Raw genomic sequence first — 11,257 nt, 5'->3', positions numbered from 1 at the left:
GAACATCAAGATTTTTTTCTTCTTATTTTGTAGTGCATCCAGCAAAAACAAACTTGAATACAAATTTGACAGCTACTTGAGCAATCACAACCAATACCAACATCTATTTTCAATCAATGCAGTGTTTTCGTTCTTATCCACCTATTTATCGTGACATTAAATTAAATTTATAAGTTCATCCATTATCAAATACACAAAATATTTATAAAAGAATGGCAACACTAAAATTGATGTTAAAATGCCGAGTTTTTGTCATGAACTCAAATCTATTTTGTTTGTTTGAAATTAAAATAGTTTCTCTCCTCTTGCCTGGCGAGACATTACTCAAAGACTACGCTAGAACTTCGCAAATATTTGTTTTGAAAAGTGTTTTTTTTGTTGCATTAAATTGGGTAAAATAAATACATTTTATATTCATTCAATTCTTAGTGATTTAATTTATCCAAATATTGAAACAAAACAAAGAAAATAGATACGAAGTGCATGATACTCAACAAGTATGAATCAGAATTCAGAAACAGAGAGTTTGACAGGAGGGGCTCCACCACCAATGCCGCCGCCGCAGCCATCAGCACCGACTGCGCAACCGGCATCGTCATCGATGCCATCTGATTATCAACCTCAACCGGCTTCAGTAACATCGGGATATGGAACTATAGAAACTCCCTATGTTGCTCCAACTTACACTTGGTATGAAGATTACCAAAGGAATACTCCACAATCTAGATCGCTAGCCGCAGGTATTTAACAATAAACAATTCTTTTATGATTCTTTTTAGATAAAAAAGCTTTTTTGTTTGTATGTGTTTTACTCAAAACAAAAATAATCTGATAATAAATTGAAAATGGCTACCGAAGAAGTCATGAGAATTTCACCATTGCCAATGGAACGAACAAAATTGATTTCTTATCTACTCGCATATAGCACTGAGTTTATTACTCATAAAAGTGTCAATTTTCTAAAGCAGGGTTTATCAGTGTGTCACTCATAATAGTTTGTCGGTTAAAGTTGTCACCAGGTTCAAATGTTTTATTCGCTGATAAATTAGTTCACTAAAAATTTTGAAAATGGTCATAAATTATTATTTGAAGTTCTATGATGCATAGCTTTCATTTTATTTTTGTGAACGCACTCTTTCTTACGTTCAGTTTCTTAATCTATCGGGATTCGGGCTCTATTTTTTATAATTATTTGACATTTTTTACTTGTCATTGTAATGGGTCCGATATGTCAAATTGAAAATTTTGACATTTCTCGATGTTTCAAAATAAAAGATTTTTAGGAAGATGTCTGTGCGTGCGTGTGTACGTACGTTCGTACGTCCGTACGTTCGCGACGTTTTTTTCGTCGTCCAATGCTCAAGATAGAGCATCGATTTTAAATAAATTTTGTTATACAGATAATAAGGCAGAAAGATGCAGAAAGGGCTCTCAAGAAAATTGCGTGGGTGGTTTTTTTGGTTAACCCTAAATATCTTACGAACTAAAAACGCTAGAAACTTGAATTAAATTTTATATAATATATTGTAACGTGATATTAAAGAAGTGTATTTTTTGAAAAAAAATCCAATTAACGGTTTTTTTATAAATCAAAAAAACTGAAAAAAAATTGTCACCTCCAAAATTTTACGACTGAAATATGATTTCATCTCCAAAACAATTTTGTGCAACGAAGAATAATGTTTTTGACATCTAATAAAATTTTGAGAAAAATCGGCTTGACAGTTTTTTTTTCATCAAAATAAAAATGTAAAAAAAAAAAAACATTACTCAAAGTTGGTAAAAATTGAACATCGATTCAAATATCTTTTCAAAAACTTTAAATTTTGGCTTCAAACTTATTTTATTTTATAAAAAATATTGTTTTCAACATTCAGCAAAACTGTTGAGAAAAATCGAATTGACAGTTTTTTTACAAAAAATAAAAACCGAAAAAAAACTAATAAAAGTTGGTAAAAATCGATTTTCGACTAAAATATCTTTTTAAAAATTGGCTTCAAACTAATTTTATCTTATAAGAAATATTATTTTCAACATTCGATAAAATTTTGTAAAAAATCAAATTGACAGTTTTTTTTACAAAAAAAATACTAAAACTTGGTGAAAATTTACTTTCGACTCAAATAGCTTTTCAAAAATTAAAAATATTGGCTTCAAACTTATTTTATTTCACAGAAAAAATTGTTTTCGATATTCAGCAATTTTTTATATAAAAATTTAACAGTCGTTTTTTTCATAAACAAATCAAATCTACAAAAAATAGTACGCAAATTTGGTAAAAATTGATACGAGTACATATAGAAAAACTTTTAAGCAAGACAAATCGACAGACGGGATGGGAAGTCAGTGTGGGTCGGATCCCAGCCCCTTTTTTAATTTGCTTTGGGGTCACGTTTAAAATAAGGTCTTTTTTATTCTGTTTTGAAGTTGTTGAGGGCATACTTCTGCAAACGTGCAAATTTGGTCATGGTCTATGTCTCAAGTAATACAAAATATAAAGCCATTTGTGCGACCAAGCAAAGTAACTACTTTAAGAGAATTGCTAAAGAGTTATTTAACTGTAAAAATGCAAAAGTTTTTTGGCACAAAGTTCGGAAAATAGGGCACTGTAAACCGTCGAAAGCTATTGCAGTTGAAGCAGAAACGTTTGGATTATACTTTGGTCGACTTCTGACAGGAGGAATTTCTCCACTAATTTTAAAATACGCACTTCCGAATGTTGTTGATGAAGATCTCGATGCACCAATTGGATTAAATGAGTTGGTTAATGAAAAACAACAAGTCCTGTGGACTTGATGGCATACCAGTTGAGTTTTTTAAGAACAGCACTGTAAATTTTCATGATTCTCTTTTAATATTCTAATAACGTCTTCTTAAACGAGGACAAGCTTAGCTTGATAGATGTTTCTACGAAATTCCCCAATGTTTACAAACAACTGATTGGGAACACTTCAGCTGCAGTTTGGAATGGTAGTAATATGTCAGACTTTTTTGATACTGAAACTGGAGTTCCACAAGGTTGCGTCCTCAGTCCTATTTTGTTCGCCCTATTCATTGACGATGTATCTTAAAACTTGCTGGGCGGTTTCATAGTAGAAGATACACATTAAAACACTCCTTTATGCAGATGATTTAGTGATTTTAATGGACAACGCCCTTACATTAAAGCTTAAATTAATAAACTTAAGAGTTATTGCGACACTTGGGACTTAAACATTAACACCTCAAAATCTAAAATCATGATTTTTCAGCACACGGCAGATAGAAGGCATCCGAGAGTAAGAAGGCAATTGTCAGGCCAACCTATAGAGGTTTTTAAGGAATTTAAATATTTAGGTGTCCTTCTATCTTACAATCTCAATTTGCGACTACTTGTAGAAGAAAAAGTCAGTAAGGCAAAAACTGCAATCAATCTTATGTGGCCTAAATTTTATTGTAATAAAAACGTGGATAGGGCATCTAAATTTAAGGTCTTAAACGCAACCATTAACTCCTGTCTTTGCTATGCGAATCAAGTTTTTAGCTATAAAAAAGTGGAAGAATTTGAGCGATTACAGTGCTTTTTCTTTAGACGTATTTTTAAACTACCTTACTCAGTCCCCACCTATGCTATTTATGTAGAAGCAGGAATACCTCAAATTTACTGTAAGAATCTCAAAGCAAATGAGGATTTCATTATCAAAATAATGAAGCGTCCAAGCACAAATCTTCAGAAGCACTTACTTATGCATTTAGACGCAATTTTTCGCCATTCAAAGAATGGTTGGATTTGGCTACGGAACACGGAATGGTACTTAATTTAACTCTTATATAAATGACTGACAAATCAAATTCTACGAGTGCATTGCGCAAATAGATGAACTTTTTTACAAAAGCTGTCTAGACCGCGCACGCTTGTCTGAATCTAGAAGCTTATATAGGAGTTTAAATCACTGTCTTGGTCCAAATAATTATTTCAATAACAGCTTGACAAACTATGAAAGCACTATGAAACTATGAAATATAAAATGAGCACTGAAACTCTTTACCTCAATTGCATGCCACACAGACAAGATTTAACGGTGAGTCTCTATAATCTTAATGTACCGGAAGGCATTTTCCAGTTCCTTGCCGAATGTCCAATTTTACTTGAAATTAGAAGACTATATTTCTTCAAAAGCTTTCTCACACTTCAGGAAACCAAAGATTCTTAAATGGTATATACGGTTGGGAGTTACTATCACAATATTGTATTCATGCCTAAAGGTATCGTAACAGTTACATTGACTTATTTTAGTATTACTTCAAACCTTGTTATTGCAATTGAGGATGTCTATATCTCATTATTCTTTTTAATTTTATAAATTATTTTTACGTATAAGTTGATCAATAAAGAAGTAAATAATAATAATTATAATGAAGACGATTTTTATGAAAGGTATCGACTCGAGAAAAAAAAACTGTCAAGTTTATGATTGATCTTCTATGTAAATATTATAGATCGAAATTCAATGAAATGTTTGTTAATATCTGCGTGCTTCCAAGTCTTAAAACCACCGGAATTAATAGAATTTCTCAACTAACAGCAAACGAAATAGTTTAAAGAATTTCAAAGATTTTGGCTCTTCAGCTGACGTAATTTATATTGTTACACTCTACAAGCCATTTTGTTTAGGTGCTTTAAACCTGTTTCGAACTAAATAGAGCTGGAAAATTCTTCATGAATAGCAGCTGTGCCTAACCTATTTGTTAAATTTAGACTTCAATTCAAATAGACTCGGGTTTAAAATATGACTATGAATGTGCCCCATAATGTTTTGTGTCTTAAAAAGTTATGTTTAAATGCAGAAACGCATTCAAATGTTAAAAAAAAATATTGAATTTAGGAGACATGTTTTAAAATATTCTTGTGTCACAATTCAAGAAGTGTTTTATTTACAGTTAAAACTAACATACACCATGTCACAAAAGTCTACATACGATGCTAAATTTCTTAATCATTTTGTTGAAACAAGAGAAAGCTTTTTATTGTATGCACTTTATGCAATATAAATTATTCTAATATTTATAAACAACATAAAATAGTAACATTTTCTAACGGAAAGTCAATGGCGAAAATTGGGAAAAGCTTGGATTTATTTAAGGCCCTAGTTCAGATCAACATACAAAACTATAACGAAACGGGTAACTACGATAGTAGGCCAAAAAGTGGACAACCCAGGAAATTGGATAATCGGACGATGAGGAAAGTTGTGGAGAATCCAAAACAGACTGCCATAAAACTTGCGGCAGAATTGCAATCATTTGAAAATATAACAGTTCATCCCGAAACTGTTCGTCGTGTACTAAGTCTGGTTTGAGCTCACGAGTAGCAAGAAAAAAGCCATTAATAAGTTCTAAAAACAGAATTAAACGATTAGAGTACGCCAAAAAGTATGAAAAAAACACGTTAAGCCTAGTACATACTTCCTCGTGAAGTGAACGTTCGCCAGTGGAGAAAGTGAACTTTTGACATTGCTCACTGGTACACACTTGTGAGTACACGTTGTGATCATTGTCAACTTCATCAGTTGAATCTTCAAATAGGTATTCTATTTCATATGACACCTTTTTAACTTTTTTTTTTTAGAACAACGCGCAAGCAGCCACAAACTTTAAAATGCGGAAACCAAATGTCAAAGCTTCACCAACAGTTCCCGTACATTTTGCACGTGAATTGCCCGTGAACGAAAACTCTCCACTTTGTTCTCCACTCAGCTTCACGAGCAAGTTCACGGGTGAACCAAAAACTGAAATTTGTATGGGTTCACGAGATGGTTCACAAGTATGTACTAGGCTTAAATCTCAATCTATAATCAACTCAAACATTTTGGAAAACTTTTGCATACATATATTTATTATAAGCAGGAAATACAAGTTAACTTAAATTCGGATAGAAACTAGAACTAAATTCGGAGTACGCCAAAAAGTATGAAAAAACACATTACTGATCCAACATTCTGATAACGAGTGTTATTCACTGACGAATGTAAATTTAATGTTTTTGGACGAGATGGAAGGTCCAAAGTATGGCAAAAGCTAAACACAGCGCTCGCCTTGAAAAACATTTCTCCAACATGGAGAGGGATCTATTATGGTATGGAGATACATGGCGGCGAAAGGAGCTGGGGAGTTGCACTTCATAGACGGGATGATGAATCGGCATAAATATCTTAACATTTTTAAAGAAATTTAATCAGGAGCTTACAGAAATTAAAACTTGAGTCCAATTATATATTTATGCAAGACAACGACCCAAAGCATAACTCGTTTCTCGTCAAAAAGTGGCTTGAACATCCCCCACAATCGCCTAACCTTAATGTTATTGAGCATCTATGAGCCCACCTTAAGCAGAAACTTAGAGAAAGGACCGTAACATCGATTCCAATGCTCAAAAGTGTTTTAGCTAAAGAATTTGTCAAATTTTCACCTAAACTTACCCAAAAACTAGCTCTTTCTATGCCATCACGATTAGGAGAGGTGATAAAAGCAAATGGTGGCAAAACACGTTACTGATAGCTACAAATTCATTACCAAGTAACACCATATGTAGACTTTTGCGAATACCAAAAACAGACTCGTATAACCTTTTTCTATTTCAGACTCAGTTTTAAAGAACTTTTGTTATTTTTTATTTATTTTGTTATTTAAAAGAAATGTGAAATATTTTAATAAAAAAATCTTATGTTGACTACTTTTTTAAGAAAAAAACAATACAATTTGAAATCGTATGTAGACTTTTGTGACATGGTGTAAATAAACCGAACAATTTTAGATGCTTTGATATTTAAATATGTCATAAGTGACAGTAAGATCGTTTCAAAAACGATAACAACAATGTCATTTTCTGTTTTCAATTTTTCATTTTTAGCCATGAGAAACATGGCGAAAGAGAGCATCTCTGTGTTAATAATAATACTTAGCTTCATACAAAAAGTTAAAAACCCTTCATCTTCTACGGAAAATAAAAATATTAAACATTTTAATTGTTAGTATGAATGAAAACAAGACAAATATTTAATTACTGCACATATTCTGATATTTGCGGGAGGATTTTAACCCCCAAAACCCCTACCTGCGTTCGCCCCTGGCTCTTTATAAGATCCGAATAAAATTACCTATGTAATGGAGTAAAAAGCGGACTGCGGCTAACTTCATGTGTGTTTCGTGTGGTATGACAGATAGCGATGAAAAATTTAAATGGGGGAAACAGATTGACACATCAACTCTAATAGCAACAAAATGTTCGCATTCAAAAGCCATGTTTAAAAATTTGCAAATGCAATTTCCTTCGTTTCATTAGCTTAGAGCCAATGTTTTTTTTTTAAACTTGTGCCTTTTATTGTTCATAAAAGAATTTTGTTTGACTGATTTTAAAAATGTTCTCCCATTGTCAAAACCAAAATAAATAGACAACACAAAAAGATGGTTGCCTTGGCACATTTTGATTTGAGTGTTGATAGGTCTGAAAATTTCATTTAAGAGGTTTCATTTAAGAGGTTGGTAGCATTTACACAGCTATGTGCATCGATTTTAGGGTTGATGTCGATGTTCCTCTGTTTAGAACAATTGGTTCTAAAAAGTGTGAAGTCGTTGTTAGAATAGCTGTTGAAGTTGTTGTTTCTCGCTGTAAGCTCACCTTAACTCTTGACAGTTTAGTTTTCCAGTTTGTTTCATAAGAGACCTCTGAACAAACTCTTTTTCTCAGAGCGTACTGGACGTACTCAGGCTCTGCGGAATGTTTTGCTCTATACTTGAAAAGTAAACCCCTTATTATTTAACAAAAATGACAAAAGACAATTGACATTTGCCGTCATTTGTACAAATTTAAACATCTTGAAAAGAACAGCTGACAAATTTTACGAAATCTTGTAGTAGTGATTTTTATAAGTTTTCAAAACAGCTGGGCTAATGCTTGGCAAGATTTCTGAGTTTTTAATAAGTGTTCATTTTGTAAGTTTGAATATCAATGTAAAATGAAATGCACGAATAGTTTCACGAACTTGGCTCCGTAACCAGGGAGTCTGTTTAAAAATAGTAAGTACATTCAAAGATTCAAACAAATTAGAAAGTTTTGTTCATCAAATATTATTTAGAAAAAAAAACTTATTTGAATCGCTTAACTAGTTCCTGATAAAATTTAAAAACAAAATAATGGTTGTGTTGGGGTTCCCCCTTCTGGAACAAATCCAACATATATAACGAAAGAAGCGAAGTTAAAAATTAGAGACAATTTCTTAAAAATCTTTCAGACCGTTTTTGACAAAAATTCAAATTTTACGATTATTGACAAAAAAAATTGTATGGGGACTACTGTTATTTTTGGTCTTAAAAAAGTAAAAAAAGGACTAATGTGAATCTGCTTAAGAACTTAGGCTGAAACGCAAACACGCTTCAGCTTCGGCTTCAACTGACGTTTACGAGTTTAGCCATAGGAATTCAATGCATGCTATCACAATGGAGCTTCGACCTCACGTTACGTTTGACAATCGTTAGGAAAAGAACATAATGTAAGGTAATGTGACTTCAAACGGAAGCTCTAGTTCAATTATCTGAACATTTGTTTTGTCTGACAGCTGAACAGCTGTACAAAAATGTTAACAAACAAAATATTTGCTCTTTGGAGGGATGAAATCATAGAAATGTCCTTCAAAGCAACCTCGAAGCAGGCCCACCGTAACGCAAACGAAGCCGAAGCTGAAGCGTGTTTGTGATTCAGCCATTAATTAATTAATTTCCAAGTTTCAACTCAATCGACCCAATGGTTTAGGTTTTAGGGACGCGGATAGACAGACCGATTGACAGGAACGGTGGGCTCACTTCTCTACCATCGTAATGTCATGTTTGTTTAAAATCTTGAGGTCAAAATTTTTTAATAATCCAATATTTTGCAAAAGTAAAAATGATTTTATCTTATGTAGCGAATGAAAAAAGACTTGAAATCGGTTTTTGTTGTTAGTGTCATTCAAATAATTGTTAATAATTTAATAGACTTAAAATCAATTTTTATTGTTTATTTTATTTTTTATAATTTATTTTTAAGCATATAAATATCTGCAACATTATTTCCGCAATCTAACAAATCACACAAAATACATATGTACATATTTCAAAGTGACAGATCAAAATTTGTTTAGTGTTAGATGGGGTTAAGGACAAAAAAATAAACACAGATCTGAAAATTTGACGTTCGTTAAGGCAAAAATAAATCAAGTTTGTTCAATGGAAAACGGAGAAAAATAAAAAATAAAAGTTTTTAATGAAAACTAAATTGATTAATTTTGCCAATGAAAAACCCACCTTGAATGTCAAAAGTCATAACCAATGCCTGTTTCGATTTCAGCATCCATGATCTTTCTATCAGGTGGTATGAGTCTTGCGATGAGTGTTGGCGTTGGACCAATAACCGAATATGGAACTCATGCTCAATATTGTTGGTTTATTGCCGTCATTATAGGTGCGCTTATATCTGCATCGTTGGTGCACAAATTGACAAAGCGGACATTTTATGTAAGTTTATTTTAGTTTAAAGAAATCAATTTCCAAAATTAATGTCTTTTCTATTTTTGTTTCAAGTTTATTGCATCTATCCTGGTCATCGTTAAGGGCACCATTTACATCGTTTTTGCGACCGAAAATCCACTATCGTGGATTCTTTTAGCTCGTTATTGTGATGGTATTGCATTTGGCTTGACCATCATACCAGCTATTATAGCTGGTTCGGAGCAATCTGTAAAGAAGTTCAGAGGACGTGTCCTGGGTGTTGAGCAAAGCAGTCTCAGTGTGGGTGCCATGCTTTTAGCAATTTTCTCAGTAAGCTGGGAAACTATTGCGGAAGTATACCGGGTTATTGGTATTGCATCCTTGATTTATGGACTCGTGGCTTTGATATATACATTTGCTACTACAGTCGAGTCTCCAATATTCTATTTGCGAAGAAACAACGAGACAGAAGCTTTGAATGCCCTCCGTCAGCTTCAAAAGCCAAAAACTATCACTAACGAAACTTATGCATTACTAAATGAAAACAAGATGCTACTGGAGGAAGATTTGAATCGTGGAATTACGAATAATGTATGTACCAGCTTCATACCGATGTTAAAGGTCACTATTCTTCGTGTTCTAGTATCGTTGTCATTCTCGCTGCCACTGACCTGGGGATTTTTAATTACTTCCACTTTAAACAACTTAGGAAGCGAGCCAAATCCCTTCCCTTATGTTTTTATGCGATTGTTAGGAGTAACTATTTCATTGCTAACCATAGACTCCGTCGGACGAAGAGCAACAGGTGGAGTTGCACTTTTGACTGGTAGCATTTTGTTGTTGGGAATTGGAACATTATTCGGAGACAATACGGATCCGTCAGTAAGCAGTTTGCATGCAGCCATTGCATTTTTGATTTTTCATCAAATTCTAGCTGGAGTTGTTGCACCTGCAAGCACAACTTATTTGGGTGAAGCTTTTTCGCCATCCGTGAAGCCTTATTTTATTTTAATTTCTATTGTTGTTGAAAATATTATTCAAATTGCTGTGTGTTCTCATGCAACTTTTGATTCAACTTCAAACTTTGCTATGATTCTGGCTGCTTTGCAATTTATCTATGCAATGATTTACTTTTTCACAGTTCCTGAAACTAAGCAAACAACTTTGAGAGAAGCCTTGGATAAGTTCCGTGGAATAGGGTCGTATATTCGTCTTGAAGGAGTTTAAATCGAATATTTTGATTAGATTCATATGCACTGATGATGCTGTAAGATGTCATAAAGAAGCTTTGTAGAAATTTAAAAATTGATAAAAATCAGCGTTTTGTATAAGACTATTTTGTATTTTGACATTTACATACATTTTTTTCAAATTTCGATCAAAAGAACATTAAACTAAAACTTAAAATAATTTTATCAAGTTTGTTTTATTTTGGGACATCTTATGCAATGGATCTTGGTTGGAAATTGACTTTTATTTGTATAATGTGTCATCTACTATGTAAATTGTTGAAGTTCCTTTTTTCTAGAACTTTCTTTCTTTACTCTTTATTTTTTCCATATAATATATTTATCAATATTAGTATAACAGATTTACATGCATGGCTATAAGGTCATACAGTTCATTTCTAAATGTTTCTAAATTATCAATACTTATTGACAACGGATCTTTAAAAGGAGAGTTCCTAGAGCTATCAAAATAATCTTTTTCTGAATATTACTATTAGGTCTACTCATGACTTTAACAATACAGCCTG

The 11,257-nt window shown here is 32.7% G+C and overlaps 1 protein-coding gene across 1 annotated transcript; it reads left to right on the top strand.

Annotated features, from left to right (window-relative positions):
- Positions 1-234: 234 nt before the first annotated feature.
- On the top strand, positions 235-10,916 carry LOC129947074 (uncharacterized). The gene is made up of 4 exons (XM_056057507.1): positions 235-392; positions 466-740; positions 9,362-9,528; positions 9,595-10,916. Exons 2-4 carry the CDS (start codon positions 500-502, stop codon positions 10,726-10,728), a joined length of 1,542 nt encoding a protein of 513 aa, XP_055913482.1. The 5' UTR covers positions 235-392; positions 466-499; the 3' UTR covers positions 10,729-10,916.
- Positions 10,917-11,257: the final 341 nt, after the last annotated feature.

Source organism: Eupeodes corollae, chromosome 2, assembly GCF_945859685.1.
Source record: "Eupeodes corollae chromosome 2, idEupCoro1.1, whole genome shotgun sequence".
Lineage (NCBI taxonomy): Eukaryota > Metazoa > Arthropoda > Insecta > Diptera > Syrphidae > Eupeodes > Eupeodes corollae.
Note: the sequence above shows the minus strand (reverse complement) of the source record. Positions and strands in the feature narration are given on the sequence as shown.

Bases quoted from the DNA above. Each gene is read 5' to 3' on its own strand.
- LOC129947074 (XM_056057507.1), top strand. From the start codon at position 500: ATGAATCAGAATTCAGAAACAGAGAGTTTGACAGGAGGGGCTCCACCA. The intron at 741-9,361 runs GTATTTAACAAT...TTTCGATTTCAG, and splicing joins ATCTAGATCGCTAGCCGCAG to CATCCATGATCTTTCTATCA. The intron at 9,529-9,594 runs GTAAGTTTATTT...TTTTGTTTCAAG, and splicing joins TGACAAAGCGGACATTTTAT to TTTATTGCATCTATCCTGGT.